This window comes from Centropristis striata, chromosome 6, assembly GCF_030273125.1.
Source record: "Centropristis striata isolate RG_2023a ecotype Rhode Island chromosome 6, C.striata_1.0, whole genome shotgun sequence".
In the NCBI taxonomy this organism is placed as follows: Eukaryota; Metazoa; Chordata; class Actinopteri; order Perciformes; family Serranidae; genus Centropristis; species Centropristis striata.
Genome location: NC_081522.1, coordinates 31518177 through 31535698, shown reverse-complemented (window position 1 = coordinate 31535698; position 17522 = coordinate 31518177). Strand labels below are relative to the sequence as shown.

The window sequence follows — 17522 nt, the reverse complement described above, 5'->3', positions numbered from 1 at the left end:
CATTCATATTTTACTAAGGAAAAGTACAAATGTATCAGCAACAATATGTACTTCAAGTATCAAAAGTAAAAGTATTCGCTATGCAGAATGGACCCACTCAGATTGTTTTAGATGTTCCAAATATATTATTACATTATTAATATTCATGCATTTATTAATTATTTCAAGGTAGAGCTCATTTAACTACTAAATACACTGTTACTTGGTTTTATAAACCTGTGTATTCATTTTAAATTCATATATTTTTTCATGTTAAATCTCAACCTGCAAAGTAACTAAAGCTCTCAGCTAAATGTAGTGGAGTAAAAAGTACAATATTTGCCAAATAGAGTATAAAGTTACATAAAATGGAAATACCCAAGCAAAGTACAAGTACATCAAAATTGTACTTAAGTTAAGTTTTTGAGTAAATGTACTTTCCACCACTGCAGTCGTCTATAATATATCAAGTAGGTCATGTAATTTAAAGAATGCTGAAGGAATATCGTGGAAGATGATAATGATACTCATGCAACACTTTTTTGGGAATGAGAGGGTAAATTGTTTCAGCCCAGTATTGCAATAACCTCTTTGTCTTCACAGTAAGAGATGAGTGGTTGATAATAATGAATGAGTTTAATTGGGGACTCCAAATTGCCTGTGTCAATGTGAGTGTATGTCTCTATGTCTGCTCTGTGATTGTCTGCTGACCTGTCCAGGGAGTGACCTGTCTGCCCTCTTGTCCAATGTCAGCTGGGCCTGGCTCCATCCCTCGCAACCCAATTTCAGATAAGTGGTCAAGGATAATGCATAATGGATGGTGGACTTAATAACCAGCATTGATGCAGGAAATTATTATAATGTGTCCTATGGATGCCTTGCAGCTGACGTCACAAATATAATGTTATGTTGTGCAAGCAGATGTGATAACAAAAAAGGAGACTCCAATATTTAATTCTACAGACTACCCAAAGCCTGTGTAGCTCACGTTTTGTCTCAGGTGAGTAACGACAGAATATATAGTTAATGTTTCAGAATACAACTCTCATTATCTAGGTGTGAATCCCCAGAGGCCCCACGATACGATTTTATCCTGATACTTGAGTCACGACACGATATTATTGCGATTTTAAGCATTTTGCGATATGGTGAGTATTGGGGTACAATATTTTGCGATTTAACTGTTTAACTGCATTTTGTGTCCACAAAATAAAATTCAATCAAGAATTGTTTTATCAAATAAGTGTCAAATCAGTCTATTCATCTCATTTCAGTCTTTTTATTTCTCCACAATGAGAGTCAAACTGAATTGAACTGATATTATAATCAATTATTATATTATAATTAACATGATAATAATATATAATATAAAATAATAATAACCATAATACATTGCATTTATATAGTGCCTTTTCTAAATGCTCAAAGATGCTTTATTGCTTTATTAATGACATTTTCTGTGCATACTTTTTCTGTTCTTTGCTATCTAGGTGTGAATTGACATTGGTGATAAAGAGCACTAGTATTAACTTAATGGTTGTGAATAGGATCCTGACTACGATTGGCACCAAATATAGCGGCAAAAACAACAGACAGGAGCTACACGGCAGTGTAGTGGTTAGCACTCTTGCCTCACAGCAAGACGGTCGCTCTTGCTCCAGCTTAATCCCACAGTCCAAAAACATGCACTTAGCTTTGATTGGAGACTCTAAATTGCCTGTAGGTGTGAATGATGTCTCTATGTGTCTGCCCTGCGATAGTCCGGCAACCTGTCCAAGGTTCACCCTGCCTCTCGCCCAATGTCAGCTAGGATCTACCCGAGTGCAGATAATCGGTTAAGGATAATGAACAATAGATGGCTTCAGAAGTCATGTGATGGAAAAGCATCTATATCTAGTAGAGTTGTACAGTCATTTTACTCTTTTATTAGGGAAAAAGTCAGCAAAAAAGACAAACTCTCCTGTATTTGACCCATTCATCCACCATGACGTCCTCTATGAACGCACTTTGTTGCTCTTTATACTATTACTACTCAAGATTTTTGTCAGAAATCCCTGAAAACTAACTTCTCCCAACAGCCAAGTGGTGCAGGATGACTGGATAGGTGACTGTATAGATGGTGTTTGGGTGGGGTTTTGAATGAATCGGCTAACCATACAGTGCTGCTGGAGAAGCCATTGTGTTGAACAGTGAGGCATGTGGCCGTCACAGTCCACTCTCCACAGTGGAGCGCCGCACTTCAAAGCCTCTCTTCATCCATGGACCAACTGCAATCAGGCAGCCAAAGTGTCAGTGGGTGAGAAGTTATTTACAGGCCTGTTTTCTATGTCCTCACTTTCACGAAGGAACACTGCCAAGAAGAGCTTTTTCTCTCAACAGAACAAGTGGGTTTTTTCTAGTCTGGGGAGAAAACTGTCTGCTTTGACAGCAGTTTGTGGAGGAGAACAAAATGTCCTCTTTTCGTTTCTCTTCCTCCTTTCTTCTTCTTTTTTTTTTAGTTGTGCCCAGACAGGGTTGCTATGACAACGAAGCTTAGTCCCATTGAGTCTGGCTCACCTTTTCCTTATTGCTTTTTTTTTCTCTTACATTCCACATTAGTTCCCACAATCTTAAAGAGACCAACTTGTCAAAATGACACATCTTCTATGTTATCATGAGTGCTTTCATCTGCTACTTATAGCCCAACATTTTACTGGGTTAGTCATAAAGAAGCTAAGGCATAGCTGGCACTGTAGTTTGAATGTTATAGTTGTCATTGAATTCACATCATTGCTTTCCCCTCCCTGATCTCCTGCCATGAATTACACATAATGTCTTCTTTTGTTCTCCATTCACACGTACATTTTGCCAAATTACACCTCTCATAATTCACACCATAGTAACCTTTTCACTTTGTTTTATCTTCCTCCCCCTCCTCCTCCTCCTCCTCCTCCTCCTCCTCCTCCTCCTCTTCCTCCAGTTCATTTAGGGTTATCAGACTCCATTTGTATTGTCTTTGATAATTACTTGTCTCCTGTGCTGTTTAGACAAAGGCAGGACAGACTGAAGGTACATACGACAACAACATAACACATACACACACAGCAACACATCCCAAACAGCTTTTATACTCATGCTTTAGTGGAGAACATGCCATAACTTTCCATAATAGGAGTCAGACAACATACAAATACAGTCATGGAAAAAATGACATTGCCCTTGTGTTCTTCAATTTATTGTTCATTTAATGCCTGGTACAAGTAAGTGGACATTTGCTTGGACAAATATAATGATTACAACAAAAATAGTTCTTAAGAGTTTAATTTAAGAGCTGATATCTAGACATTTTCCATGGTTTTCTTGATAATGATTTTGGTTATTATCAAGAAAACCATGGGAAAAGGCGAGATATCAGATCTTAAATTAAACTCTTAAGAGCTATTTTTGTTGTTATCATTATATTTGTCCAAACTGATTTACCTTTAGTTGTACTAGGCATTAAAATGAACAAGAAATTTAAGGTCAACAAAGCTGAATGTTGCTTTTCTTTTGGTTATAATAAATCATTGAGAGCATGATATGGATGATTTTTGAAAGCATTTGAGCCTTTTTCAACAATTAGATGCATATTCAACAAGTTTGCATTATCAAAGTGAATGTTTCAATCTAGCTGTTAACCCAAGCTAGTTATTCTTTACTTCCGCATTAGATAACTTTTTTTTTTAGTACAAACAACATAATCCCCACTCCACATCTTCAGGCTGACTCATCCAGATGGATGACATACATAAACACAATTATATCACCTTGGAACAGAACTAGAGTGTCCTATAAAGTATACAATTTACTGGAGTATATACTTTTCACAGCAAACATTAATGTAAGTTATTGCGACCCATGGGTGGCTCAAAGTCACCAGTGAACAGGGCCACTCTATCTTACATTTACATGCAAATTACCCCCTACTGCTTTGGATAGTCTGAACAGCTCCAGTCACATTGGCAACAAATTTAAAATGGCACATGGAGTTGAAGCATTTAAAAAAATTCAAGAAATGAATGTGAATTAGATCTTACGCGGTTGCCCATGAAGTTGGAATTATTTTGTTTTCAGCAGGGGTGGAATGTAACATGTAAGTGTAAGTAAATGTAAGTACATTAACTCAAGTACTTTACTTAAGGACAGTTTTGAGGTACTTGTACTTTATTTGAGTATTTCCATTTTATGTAACTTTATACGTCTACTTCACTGCATTTTTAGGCAAATACTGTACTTTTTACTCCACTACATTTAGTTGACAGCTTTAGTTACTGTTCAAGTCAAGATTTAACATTAAAAAAACATCATACATTTAAAGTAATTAGACATTTTCCTAAAATTAAACCTCATAACAGTATATTAAGTAGTTAAAATAAGCCCATAGAAAATTTAAATGGATCAATAATAATCCACCAATATATTTAGAATATGTAGAATATCACACTTTAAGTTTGTCCATTCTGCGTAACGAGTACTTTAACTTTTTCTTGATGCTGATACTTTTACTTGTAGTGGAGTAATTTCACATTGTGGTATTAGTACTTTTACTCAAGTTAGTGATCTGAATACTTTTTCCACCACTGGTTTTCAAACACAATTGTCTGTTTATTGTGATATAATTTCCAATGTGATATCTTTGGAAGAGATTAATAAAGTTTTGAGAAGATATGCACATTATCTGTCAATAATAAATCATCACATATTCAAAATCTATTCATGGAAAGAGGTAATATATATATATATATATATATATATATATATATATATATATATATATATATATATAATTCCAACCTTATGGGTGACTATGTATTTTAGGGCTAGTTCAAATTTAAATTGTGAATTATGAACGTGAACCAAGTTAATTTTAATGAATGTGAACTGAGCTTTAAGTGTGCAACACTGTGTGTGAGTGATGGAAGGTCTGGAGCCAGTGTTTTGGCTCCAATCATCCAACGACAGTGGAGCACATTAAGGGGATGCAGGGACAGTAAAGAGAGAGAAGCTTCCTGTCAGACAGGAAATCAATTTCACAGCCATGTGGAGGGGAAGCAACTAATCTAATGTACAGTCCCCAAATCGATACCTGGAAACTGGGACAACACAAAGAGACAGGGGCAGAGGGAAAGTGAGACAGCAGGGAGACAAAGACAGACAGAGAAACCTGTGACAGCAAACAGGATAGAGTTAGGAGAGAGGTGAAGACAGGTTCTGAGTGGTTTGTTCACCGCAAAAGAAAATCATGATAGCAGCTTAATAAAAGCACTGAAGCCGTAACTTTGGTGTGGAACACTCGGTCACATTGGATGCACTTCTTTTCTTTTATTTCTATAGTTTCCTCAACATACCAGAAAAGCTGCTTGGTCAACAATTCCAACATGTTGAACAAAAGTGCTGAGCTCACCTTCCTTCTCTCCTCAGGCTACAAGGTTACTGACTCGACTCAAGTGTATTCATTAGACATATGGCTGCCATACTTTAGAGAGGATAACAGCCTAAAGGATGAGAATGCTACCTCTCTCTCCATCCATTCCTCCTTTCCTAAGATCACACACCACAACTGAAGTGCATGTAAACGTGTCAGTCCAACTAATGTCGGACTTCTCCAACTCCGATTAAGACACCCAGATAATGCAATGGGAATAGGTTTTTTGCCAGCATGTATGACAAGACAATGCATGTGCGCATGCTCCGCAGGCTCCACCCCCTCACCACGCTGGCGTATGACCCCGGAACAAAAACATACAAGAAAGTCGGTCGCAGTAGCCGGTTGCAGTAGCCGGTCAGTAGCGACGGCACAAAGTGTTAAACTGAGGTCAATCGGAAAGGGGGCCATAATAACTAGCTGAAACGATGCATATCGCCATCCAGTGTTAAGAAGGAGGACACATTCCCTTCAGTTATTCGATTTTCTCAGTTGCATGTAAACTGGGACAAGGACAGAAGTCCAAAATCAATTTTTAAGCATAGCTCGATTAAACTGTGCATGTAAACGCACTGACTATTCACTGCGCCCGCCGTTGCTAACTGTGCACAGCGTCCCCAGCTTATTGTAAACAAACCAGCATCGCTAACTGTGCACGCCAGACTGCACTATGAATGGGCAAAAATATCACGCCTTCCCAGGATCACTATGAACGCCCTCAGGCGAAAAGCCAGCACAGATATTTCCGGTAATATAGTGGGACATTTGCGGGACGGCACTATGAAAGGGCCTATTATTACATTATTATGCATCATAAACCATTCGATTTGGTTACTCTACTCATTATACTTTAGGACTTATGAGTCTCATGTTTTAACCTCTTTGAGTCGAAGTGGGGCCAAAGGGTTAAATATGTGATATTCCTTCTGTGAATTCGATTGCTTTGCATAAAAGTGTAGTAAGTATGAAGAATTTTGTAAAGGAGCAAAAGCTTTAGTTATGACGTGGATTGTTGGCTTTGCATTAGCTGTTAGGCATCAGCTGCTTCATTTAGGCTTCGCAATCACTGTCTTATGTATGACTTCTGTTCCAGCTGACTAGTAATAGCCAGTCATAATTCTAAGAATGCATATCCATCCATCCATCCATCCATCCATCCATTTTCATCCACTTATTCTGGGCCGGGTCGCGGGGGCATAGCACAGCCAATATTATCTGACATCTTCACTGTTACTGTTGCAAAAGGTATGTGTAAACAAATCTGCCTGCATCATATTGGATGACTTGATGTCTTTCAGTGGACATCCACTTCATCCAACCTGTTGGCCTGTGTGGTTGTACACACCTTTATGCACAATGTTAGTGCTGTGATTATGGCACTGCTTACCAGTGTGTTTAAATGACAGTTAGTAACTCAACTCTCTCCACTGTTTTAATTGAAGCTTTTAATTATTTACATCTGCTGAATGTCTAGAGGAGTCCTCTGTAGCTGAGAAGCAAACCAGAAGAGCAGAGATATCAATGTAGAAACTGAGAATTAAATATTAAACATCAGCTCCAGACTGAGCAGCATTTTCTCTCCTGGCATAACAAGCTTCATTGTCAGTGCTGTCAGATGAAAGCGTTGTGTCTCTAAAAAGTGTTACACACGTTATCCGGAAAGTCTGCTTTACAGGCAGGAATAAAAACAGCCTCGTAAAGGCTGTGGCTGTGTATTTTAAAATTCATACACAGTGTACTCATAGCATACAGAAAGCTGATTCAGGTCAAACAAAGGAGAATAAAGAGGACACAGGGAGTGTCCAGTCACAGTGGTGTGCTCACACTTTTGACAGCACACTCTATTTTTGTCTCAGTTCTCAGTGGTGGCATCAGATTTGGGGTGTGAGAGGACGGCGCCCCCTTAAGCATCTGGGTGTCTGCCGAGAGCTTGACTTATTACTGCGGGACTGTGCAGGGATAAGGCTAATGTTAGTTGTTTATGTAAGTTATATGCAACATATAACACTTTGATTTAGTGATATTACCAGTTTAACACACAGTCTAGTGTCATTCTGGTTTAGCCTTATCACAATACGTGTTGGTCAATCCTGTTAGTGTTGTGCAGGAGATGCTGTGATCTGTGGCTCAGTGATGATTCATTGTTGATAGATTTGGTGATTAGCAGACTCGTTTCTTTGTTTGAAGAAATGTTATGATATTAGCGTGAGAGTGTTAAACAGTATGTGTTGGCATATGTTCTTCTAAATTTACGAAAATCCCATAGGCGACTAATATAAAAGCTGAGATAATATTTACAGGCGGGTATACATGTGGATTAACACCTCAAGGAACTAAGCGTCCTTGTCTTGCATAGAGTTGTCGGTGATTAAACTGTCAACCCCATCAGGTTTAACTTGATGAGGAGGGTGGGTGGACACCCAGCAGGACAAAAAAATAAGACCTGTCAAAGGGCGGATGAGCTCATCAAGAGTCAATGACCATCCACATCTGGAGAGGAGATGGACACCACCAGATTATCTTGTCTATTGAAACATTTATGATGATTACACCAGACAAACACATACCGGATCGGTTGTGGCCTGGGTTAAAAACAACCACGTCCTTCATTGCATCGCAGAATGGAATAAAAAATTGGAAAATCAAAAAGTTGAACGAATATTAGCAGCATATAATGCAACAAGAACTGCAGAAGATTGATCAAAATGGAAAGAACTGGTGAAAAATGTCATAGTGCACCTACGGTCACTTGGCTACGGATTAAGATGATGAATATTTACAGTCGCCTCTACTGTATCTGGTTTCTTCACCACTGTGTAATCCACGACCTAAATCGTACTATCAAACTAACCGACTATGACCACATGAGCTCCACCCTAGGTCATGTAGTTATAAAGCCTGCTTCACTACCTAGCAAACATAGATGGACACATCTCATTTGGTATGTTCAAGGAGAATGCTACTTGCCCGAATGCATGCTAGCTGTTGATGGTGAGTAATGGTCCTCATGTGGGCTAATAGGCCTGTTGGTCTCAATCTAGGAAAACCTGAAGACTACATCATGGTTAATTTTAGACAACAACCTCTCCCAGCTTGTTACTCAACAACAACATAACAATGCCCTTGTGCACAAAACCAGGTCCATGAAGAAATTATTTTCCCAGTTTGTTGTTGGAGAACTTGATTGGCCTGCACAGAGCCTTGACTTCAACCTCATCCAATGCCTTGGTGGCAAACTGGAGCCTTACCACCAACACCAGTGTTCCTTTCAATTTTATTTATATAGCACAGAACCAGGACAGACAGACTTACAATAGATGTTTGTACAGAATAAATCAACACAGTAAATTGTTTGTTTGGCCTCCCTAACACTGACTGAGTTCTAGTTCCACCTTCTTATTCATTTGTCTTTGGATTCATAACTTCAAGCTGAAAAGGCCACATCACTAGCTAGCCCAGATTTTTTCATTAACATGAGCAGACACAGCAAATACTACATCCATTCATCTAGCCCTTTTCAGAAAATATTCACACACAATGACTTATATTTATTTGGCTCAAGCTGAATGGCACAGTTGGATAGTACACCGGCTACACTGAAGAATGCAACCAAATGTCAGTTCTGGTGGGTGTGTTTCTATGGTCCACCCACAGGGCTGCAGGGTGGATGCCAGCAGGGCAGACGGGCAGACAGTGTGTGGCTACCAGCACTGCAGGGAGTGTTTGCCGGACTCTTTCCTGAACCAAACGGGGGAGCAGATGTCGAGGACCAGAGCTCAGTGGAGAACGCTGAGGGGACGAATGGTTTCCTTAGCAAACAGCAGTCACTTTCTTCAAAGACACATGGTTTTATTACAGAGTCCACTGAAAACAGGTCGTAACCCAGGACCGCAACAGCAGTAATTATCTTGTATTGTATTTCTGACAGGGACTGGTAGTGTAAAGCCAAATCATGTAAAGATAAATTCCCCAGAAAAAATAATTTTAGAATAGATCTTGATGAAAATCTATCAGCAATAACCTATAAAATGAAATGTAAAAATAAAATAAAAATAATTAAAGAGCTGTCACTTTTTTCCCTCTGGTTGTGACACTGAGGGGAATTTGACAAGGTGATACTAGAACACATTACATGTATTATTTTTAGCTTGATGGATTATGATCCTTGCCAGACTATTTTTGTTAACCCACTAATTAATGCAAAGTCAGTTATTATGAAAAAAATCACATTTCTATTTCAGTACCAATCTCTATTCTAAATCTCATTCAGACTTTTCTGCAAAGAGCAAGGTGGATTTAGCTTTCTAATGAAGAAAAATGCAAAATCATGTTTCCGCACACATTATATGCGTGTTGTCCCTGGTGTGCCATTCTCCATTTTAATCGACATCCTCCATTAGCAACCACAGCGCAGACTTTCAATAACCAATATGTCAGCATCAGTATTCACCTCTTCACTCTAACACATCATGACATCCACTCTGACTCTGAACACATTCTGACCCTGAAGGTGTTTTTGACATGTTCAGAAACATTTCCGAAAGCATTCATTATTACCACAGCTTGCTTCTCTTTACTGCAGTCTCTGAGTAGAGGAGGATCTATATTGCGTGCACACTGGAACTCCATATAACATGCAGAGATGTGTGGAACATGCGGTTCCTTCCAGACTGACAATCACACAGGGCAGCCAGCATCCAGGCTGATATGTCAAAGGTGATGAGCAACACTAATAGACACTGAGGAAAAAATGTGTGTGTTTACTGTATGTGTGATGGCATGACATGCTGCAATGCTCCATTTCTTTCTTGGTACAGTAATATTAACCAATGAGGGTGAGAATGACCTTAAAATCACCCAATCATGTTATATAAGTGAATGAATTGGTGCAGTCAATTTTTGAACCTAGAAAATGCAAAAAAAGAAAATAAATTGACCCGAGACTAGCAACTACAAGAAAACATAACTATTAGCTACGCATAAACTGTCCCAAGCAAATTTTGTGGTCCTTAGCTCTCATGACAATAGCGAGCAAACAAAATGTATTTTTGTAGGCCAACCCAGAAGTTAGCATCACCATGGGGTCTTCTGAGAATTCGCCTTTTGGATTTTGGATCATTGCAAAATGAGATCTCTAAAAGCTAATGTCATGGTATGGCAAACTACTTAGCGGTTGCTAACCAGGCGTTTTGACAAGTCATAAGGAAACTCTAGTCTAATATTTTTTTATTAACCTTATCTACAATCTACAAGAGTTTGCAAAAGCACTGAATGGACTAGATGCTGTAAGGTGGACTAGTAAGAGACGTTTAATGTCCCTGACAACCACTGTAGACTTATTTAGCTGTTAGCAACTGCCTTTTTAAGGACACGTAAAAAATTCAAAATTCATAAGTGGGGGGATTTACTAACATATTTTATGTCATACAACAAAATGTGAACATCTCTTAAGCATGTGTTAACCACAGATATTATTTCAGGCATCTAACCAAAAACCCATTCAAAATTCTCATTGAGTTTGAGAGGTTAGCTAAAATGCTAACTGACTTTGATTAGATGCAGTTAGCTACAATTCACAAATTTGAGTACCAAGGTAGAATACATAAATAAATTACTTATTGGATATTTAGTTTTCAGTTTGTTAGTTCACAAGCTTGCACCAAATTCAATCAACTTGTATGACTTCCACCTGCTGTAGGTGTATCGTTCACTTGGCTCAGTTTGCTGCAAACCAAACGATATTTTCCTTAGCACACACCACTCAGTGATGTTCATGTCTCACGTGAAACCAAAAGTAAACAATGTTATTTTAAGTAATGTCACTTGACTTCAGTGAGTCACGTTTTTTCGTAACCAATCTAAATGTCCCTTCCGGTGTTAATGCTATCTTTGAAACTACTTAACTTCTGGAGAAATTGTTTTGTAGCCTTAACAAAACAAAACTGCAGCATTTTTCCTTAAGAAATTCTGAGTGAAATGTAGCAGCACTGATAAATGGTCATTAAACTAGGGAGTATGGTTTTTTTTTTGGTTCACGCTCAATTAAGTTATTTATAACAAGCAAATCTATTATGTGATTGTGTAAAATTAGCATTTCACATTAAATAACTGGTGAATGCGTTTGGTGCTGGTCTAATTTTAGGTTGTTGTATTGGCAAGAAGTGTTAATTAATTTAAAAACAAGGGCATTAATGGCAAAAATCTAAGTTTATCGCGTACATTCGAGATAGTATCTTGTATGTATGAGATACTATGTCATACTTAAACTATCTCATAAACTTAGATTTTGGCCCCCTAAATTTTTTTTCACCTTGCCTTTCAGGGCTTCGTATCTCGTATGTACGAGATACACTTATGTTTCGGCCGGAAAAACATTGAGGCTTAATTAACCTGTTTTGAGGGAAGTGCCTGACCTGCGATTCAAAGGGAAGTGAAAGCTAGCATAACGCAGCATAAACAAAATGTTTTATGTTTTTAAAACATAATGGGACTGTGCATAGGTGACGACTTGGGTTAAACAGTGTAGATATAAGGTCTGGTGGAATCATATTGTGAAGATACTGCTCCAGATACCTAATATTCCACATGGCTACTTATTGAGGTTTTTTTTTTTTTTTTTAAATAAATCAGACATTTTTTGCATGTTAAAATGCATTCATTGGCTATCTTTTTCAGTCTCCTAATGTCATTTCAAACAGTGGTATGAAGCAGAAATGAATATTTGAAAACTGCTACCAAATTCAAAGTCTGGATTGAAGGGGAGTCGATGAGTGCAAAAGGATTGTCGAAGCTATTTAAAGATATTATTCGCGGCATCTGGTTCTGATGGATATAAAAACATTAAAAGGATGAAAGGGATGAGTAAACTGCGCATACTGGGATTGAGTCACTGACACAGTGTGTCACCTGGAATAGGCTGGCACCAAATGTTGTTCAGGGACAGTTTCAGTTTCAGGGTCTGGCTCTGCTCCCAGCCTAATCCCCTAGAATGTGTTTCATAATGCTATGATTGAAAAAATATTTCTAAATAGATATTTGTCACATGCTGGACTACTTGTACTGTTGCATGTTTGCTTAAAAACTATGATGACATCTCAGATCCAGAATGAATATGTGAAACACTGGACTGACAGAATGGAACGGATGGACAGAAATGCCATAGATAGATACACACAGGCTGGATAAAGGAGGGACCTGTGTGGCACGGTATGATACGTTATGTAGGTAGGGACAGTGGTTTCACGATCCTACGTACATGGTCTGCAGGAGGCTCTGTGGAACCGTGCAGCCAGCCTTGGGAGGGAAGTTCCAAAACAATCCAGGCCCCATCTAGCAGTGGGTATAAAAATACAAGAGACAAGATCTACTGTACTGGTGTAGGTGCATTGCAGGTGCAGAGGCAGTAATACGATTCACAGATTTATAAGAGGGAACTCCATGCAATAAACTACACAAGGCAGACAGAAGGAATCATTAGATAGGAGATCAGTGGGATCCTGTGAAAACAGAAATGTGAAATGTGAAGGTTAACAATTAACAGTGGTGGAAGAAGTATTCAGATCCCTTAAGTAAAAGTAGTAATACCACACTATTACTCCACTATAAGTAAAAGTCCTGCATTCGTAACTTACTGAAGTAAAAAGTACAAAAGTATCAGCATCAAAATGTACTTAAAGTATCAAAAGTAAAAGTACTCATAATGCAGATTGAACCCACTAAGATTCCAGTACATATTCTAAATATATTATTAGATTATTTGTATTGATGCATTTATGTAAGCAGCTTTTTATTAATCTAATTAAGAATTTATTTTTTTTTTAAGATTTTTAGTAAAGATAGGGCTCCTTTTAAACTACCTAATATACTGTTATGAGGTTTAAGGGGGAAAAAAGTCTAATTGATCATGTTTTTATGTTAAATCTCAACTTGTAAAGAAAATTAAGCTGTCACCTAAATGTAGTGGAGTAAAAAGTACAATATTTGCCTCAAACTGTAGTGAAGTAGAAGTTAAAAGTTACATAAAAAGGAAATACTCAAGTAAAGTACAAGTACCTCAAAATTGTACTTAAGTACAGTACTTGAGTAAATGTACTTAGTTACATTCCACCATTGATTATGTGATTGTGTAAAAAGCATTTTACATTAAATAACTGGTGAATGAGACTGGTGTTGGTCTCCTTTTAGCTTGTTGTCATTGACAAGAAGTGGTAATTAATTTAAAACCAAAGACATTTTTGCATGTTATAATGCATTCATTGGCTATCTTTTTCAATCTCCTAATGTAATATCAAACAGTGGTATGAAGCACCAAAGACGAAATGACGAAAAAAAAACGAAAAATTTATTGGAGTAGAAGTATAAAATTACATAAAATGGAAATACTCAAGTAAAGTACAAATACCTCAAAATTGTACTTAAGTACAGTACTTGAGTAAATGTACTTAGTTACATTCCACCACTGACAGTTAATAGAAGATTGTTTCTGTGATTGACGTTGTTCTAGTTATTATATTTTACAATCAGTAACATCCAGAGTGAAATGGCATTAACAGACTGTTGAAGCCTCTGCAAGAAGTGCAACAACACAACTAGCTAATTAGAGCAGAGATCCAACAGACAACATCTAACGAAGAGAAAAATATATCAGCATGCAAAACACAGTATTAACGACACTGCTTTTCCAGTGGCCCACTTTGCTTTGCAACCTTCATTGTTAAAAAAAATGCCAGTGGGTAGTGAGAGGGGTGAGAGGGTGGGAATGGGGTTTGGGGACTCAAAGGAGGAAGAGGAGTTAAAAAAAAAAAAAAAAGAAGAAATACAGAGCAAGCTGTGCATGCTATAAATCTTAGACTCTTCTCAAACAATGACTCACGAGTATTGATCAGCAACTGTATGAATCATAAAAGAACAGATTACAATCATTTTCTTCTGAAGGACAGTTAAAACCTCACTTACTTCACCATTATAGTAAACCTGATAACATTTTAAAGTTGCTACAGTTAGCCCTGATCCCTAGACTCTCATTGTGGAGAAATAAAAAGACTGAAGTGAGATGAATAGACTGAGAATTTTCTCTTATCTGACAAAACAATTCTTGATTGAATTTAATTTTGTGGACACAAAATGTAGTTAAACAGTTAAATCGCAATATATTGTATCGCAATACTCAACATATCTCAAAATGCTTAAAATCACAATAATATTGTATCGTGACTCAAGTATCGGGATAAAATCGTATCGTGGGGCCTCTGCTGATTCACACATCTACTGCTTAGTCACTTGTTGTGTTCAACCTGCATTATAGAAAGGAGGGGGTTCAATTAGCTTTAGCTGTATCTTTCATGGGTTAAGTTATGGTAAAGGACCAGACCGTAAAAAAAACAGACAGCAACAGGTAGTCCTGTAACCTACTGCTGTCAGATAATTACGACAACCCATATTTTTTTAGTAGGCTGCCTTAATCAGAAAACATGTTATTAATTCAACAAGCCATGCAGATGTGGCTCCCCTTTCTCCACCTTCTGAAAGATGCGCCATATTTTTCTCACAAGCCAGCCAGAGCTGGCTTATGGGAGTTTCAGGAGTGAGGTTAAAGAGACTAAAAACAGAGAGTTTCAGACAGACAGACATAAAAGTAAAAGCAGTAAAAAATAATAATAATAATAATAATAAACATGATATATATATATATATATATATATATATATATATATCTACCTATATCTACCTATATATATACCTATATCTATGTATCTGTATCTTGAGCTGCCGTGACGACTAAATTTCCCCACTGTGGGATGAATACAGTCTATCTTATCTTATCTTATCTCTTAAATCCATAATACAAGCATGAACCTGTAAATAAGCAAAACTTGTCCCTTTGAGTGGGCTAACTGGAGCAGTGATGAGGTGGAGCTCATGTGGAAACAAAGCAGGGGTGTATGTATTGCTCTTTGTAAATCTATTTATAAACCCCAAGCTGAGAAACAGACCCTCTCCCAAAGGAAAGACAGGCTCGGCTTCAGTGGCTGTTTCATGTGCGAAAGGAGCAGCATGGTAGTACAAAAAATAATTAAATTAGTTTTAAAGCTTTAAAATATAATGTGGAAACATTTAATACAAATAAACAACAAGGAGAGTTCTGGATCCTATGGAGAAATCATGTAAGAGGACTAAATAAAAATGGGACATGACAGTGTCACTGTTACAAAGCTTTTGAGTTGGATACAACACAACATTTACTTTGAAACATATTACTCTTTCTTCTGATAGTTAGTTATGATCTGACACAGCCACAAGAGGTCCATTATTATTAGATGCAATTAGTTACAGTTCAAATATGCACTGTAAAAAAAAAAAAAGCTGTTAAATTTACGGTAAAATACCAGCAGCTGTGGTTGCCAGAACTTCAACGTAAAAAATACAGTGGGTTATCTACTGTAAAATTTAAATGTAAATATGATCAAAAACTGTACCTAAAAAAACATGTTTTCTACAGTTTAAAAGTTTTGTACTGTTCCTTGATTTATGGCAAATAAAAGCATCTACTACTGTGATATTCAATTTTTAATTTGTACGACCTATTTCTGATGCAATTTCACAGTTATACTGTAATTTCTACAAACATTTTTACAGTGTGAGTACCAAGGTAGAATACATATTTAAATGCCTTATTGGGTTTTCAAAAAGAGCACCCAGCTGCTTTTTTACCGTTATGCCATTAAATCCCAGTTTTTCAGGTGTTGCCAGCAGCATTTAAAAGATACAGGCAGATTTTGGGGCATTGCTAACACAAGCTGGCACCAAATTCAATCAACTTTTATGACTTCCTCCTACTGTAGGTGTATCGTTCGTTGGCTCAGTTTGCTGCAAACCAAACGTATTTTATTCAGCACACACCACTCCCTCCCTCCTCTCTGCAGCTATACACCCCTTTAGAATGAGGTCTGGGGTGTTTACCGAAAGTGCAAAGACTTCTTCTAGAAGCAACAACTTCAGCACATCAACCCAACATAATTATAATCAAGCATAATACAATGTAAACAGACTGTCCTTTAGCTTAAACATGTAGTTTTAGTTATGTTTATAGGCACTGCTCTGGTCTAAATAGTGCACTTTGTTTCCCTCTCGTGCAATAAATTCAACCTGTCGACATGCTCCTCACTCCAATGCAGAAAGTGGCGATGGGAGGTGTGTGTGTGTGTGTGTGTGTGTGTGTGTGTGTGTGTGTGTGTGTGTGGTGGGAAGGGGGAGCAAAATAAAAAGTACAGAGTACAAAGCCTCAGCAGCAGTATTCACACACATTGTGCCAAAATTCTTGTCCTCATTTTAACATCCTCCTCCTGATGTCCTCGAACACAACAGCAACAGAACATATGAGCTTAATTCTTACTTTCCCAGACAGTTGAAATATTCTGCTGATGTCCAAGAGTTTTAGACAAATTGATTTTTACACAAATGACTGTTTCACACAGATATTAACAGATAAACAAAAATGTGATAGATAAAGCTTTACCGTACCTGTAGTGTAGTTCAGATCTTTTCCACTTGGTACAGTCTGGTTTTTGGTTGTTTTCTGCTCTCTGTGCTTGTGTATGCGTCCTTCAAGCTGCTGAGGATTAGAATAGTGTACGTCGCCGTGTACGGGTGTGTGTGTCTGTGGATGCACTAACCGAAATGAGACAGAGAGCGAGAGAGAGAGACGCAGTCCTCCCCTCTCTTTCGCTCGTTCTGTATCTCCCTCCCCTTGCTGATGATAAACAGAGAGCACGTGGCTTCACCAATGATGCAGCACACTGAAGATCACAGTACCAAGAAGTGAGGCGAGCAAACAAGTGGGGGAAAAAAAGAGAAAAATGGAAGAAAGGACTTTAGTCTGGCTGGAAAAGAGATGTGTGTATATGTGTGGATGTTTGTCCAGTGTGTTATCTTGAGACCAGTGCAGCTCTGAGTTGGTGAACATGAGCTTTGAAATTACTTCAGCTTTTTGAGAACAGACCGACAAAATGGTAATGGATTCACTCAAATCTGAAAGAAAATATCTTCCTCTGAACATCCAACTCTGGCATGAAATGACTCAGTATCACTGCACAGACTCACA

General features: G+C 37.8%; 1 protein-coding gene across 6 annotated transcripts in view; it reads right to left on the bottom strand.

Moving 5' to 3' along the window:
• Positions 1-17089, bottom strand: part of ndrg4 (NDRG family member 4) — a 59628-nt gene extending 42539 nt beyond the window's left edge. For 2 of the 6 annotated variants that reach the window (XM_059336178.1, XM_059336179.1), the window contains exons 1-2: positions 16943-17080; positions 12678-12751 (exon numbers count right to left, since the gene is read on the bottom strand). In XM_059336178.1, the coding sequence (XP_059192161.1) occupies positions 12678-12751 (74 nt within the window). In that variant the 5' untranslated portion in view covers positions 16943-17080. Of the gene's footprint in view, positions 1-12677; positions 12752-16942 lie in introns of all 6 variants that reach the window. The other 4 variants (XM_059336181.1, XM_059336182.1, XM_059336184.1 and 1 more) reach the window with 3 other exon arrangements.
• Between the last annotated feature and the right edge of the window lie 433 nt (positions 17090-17522).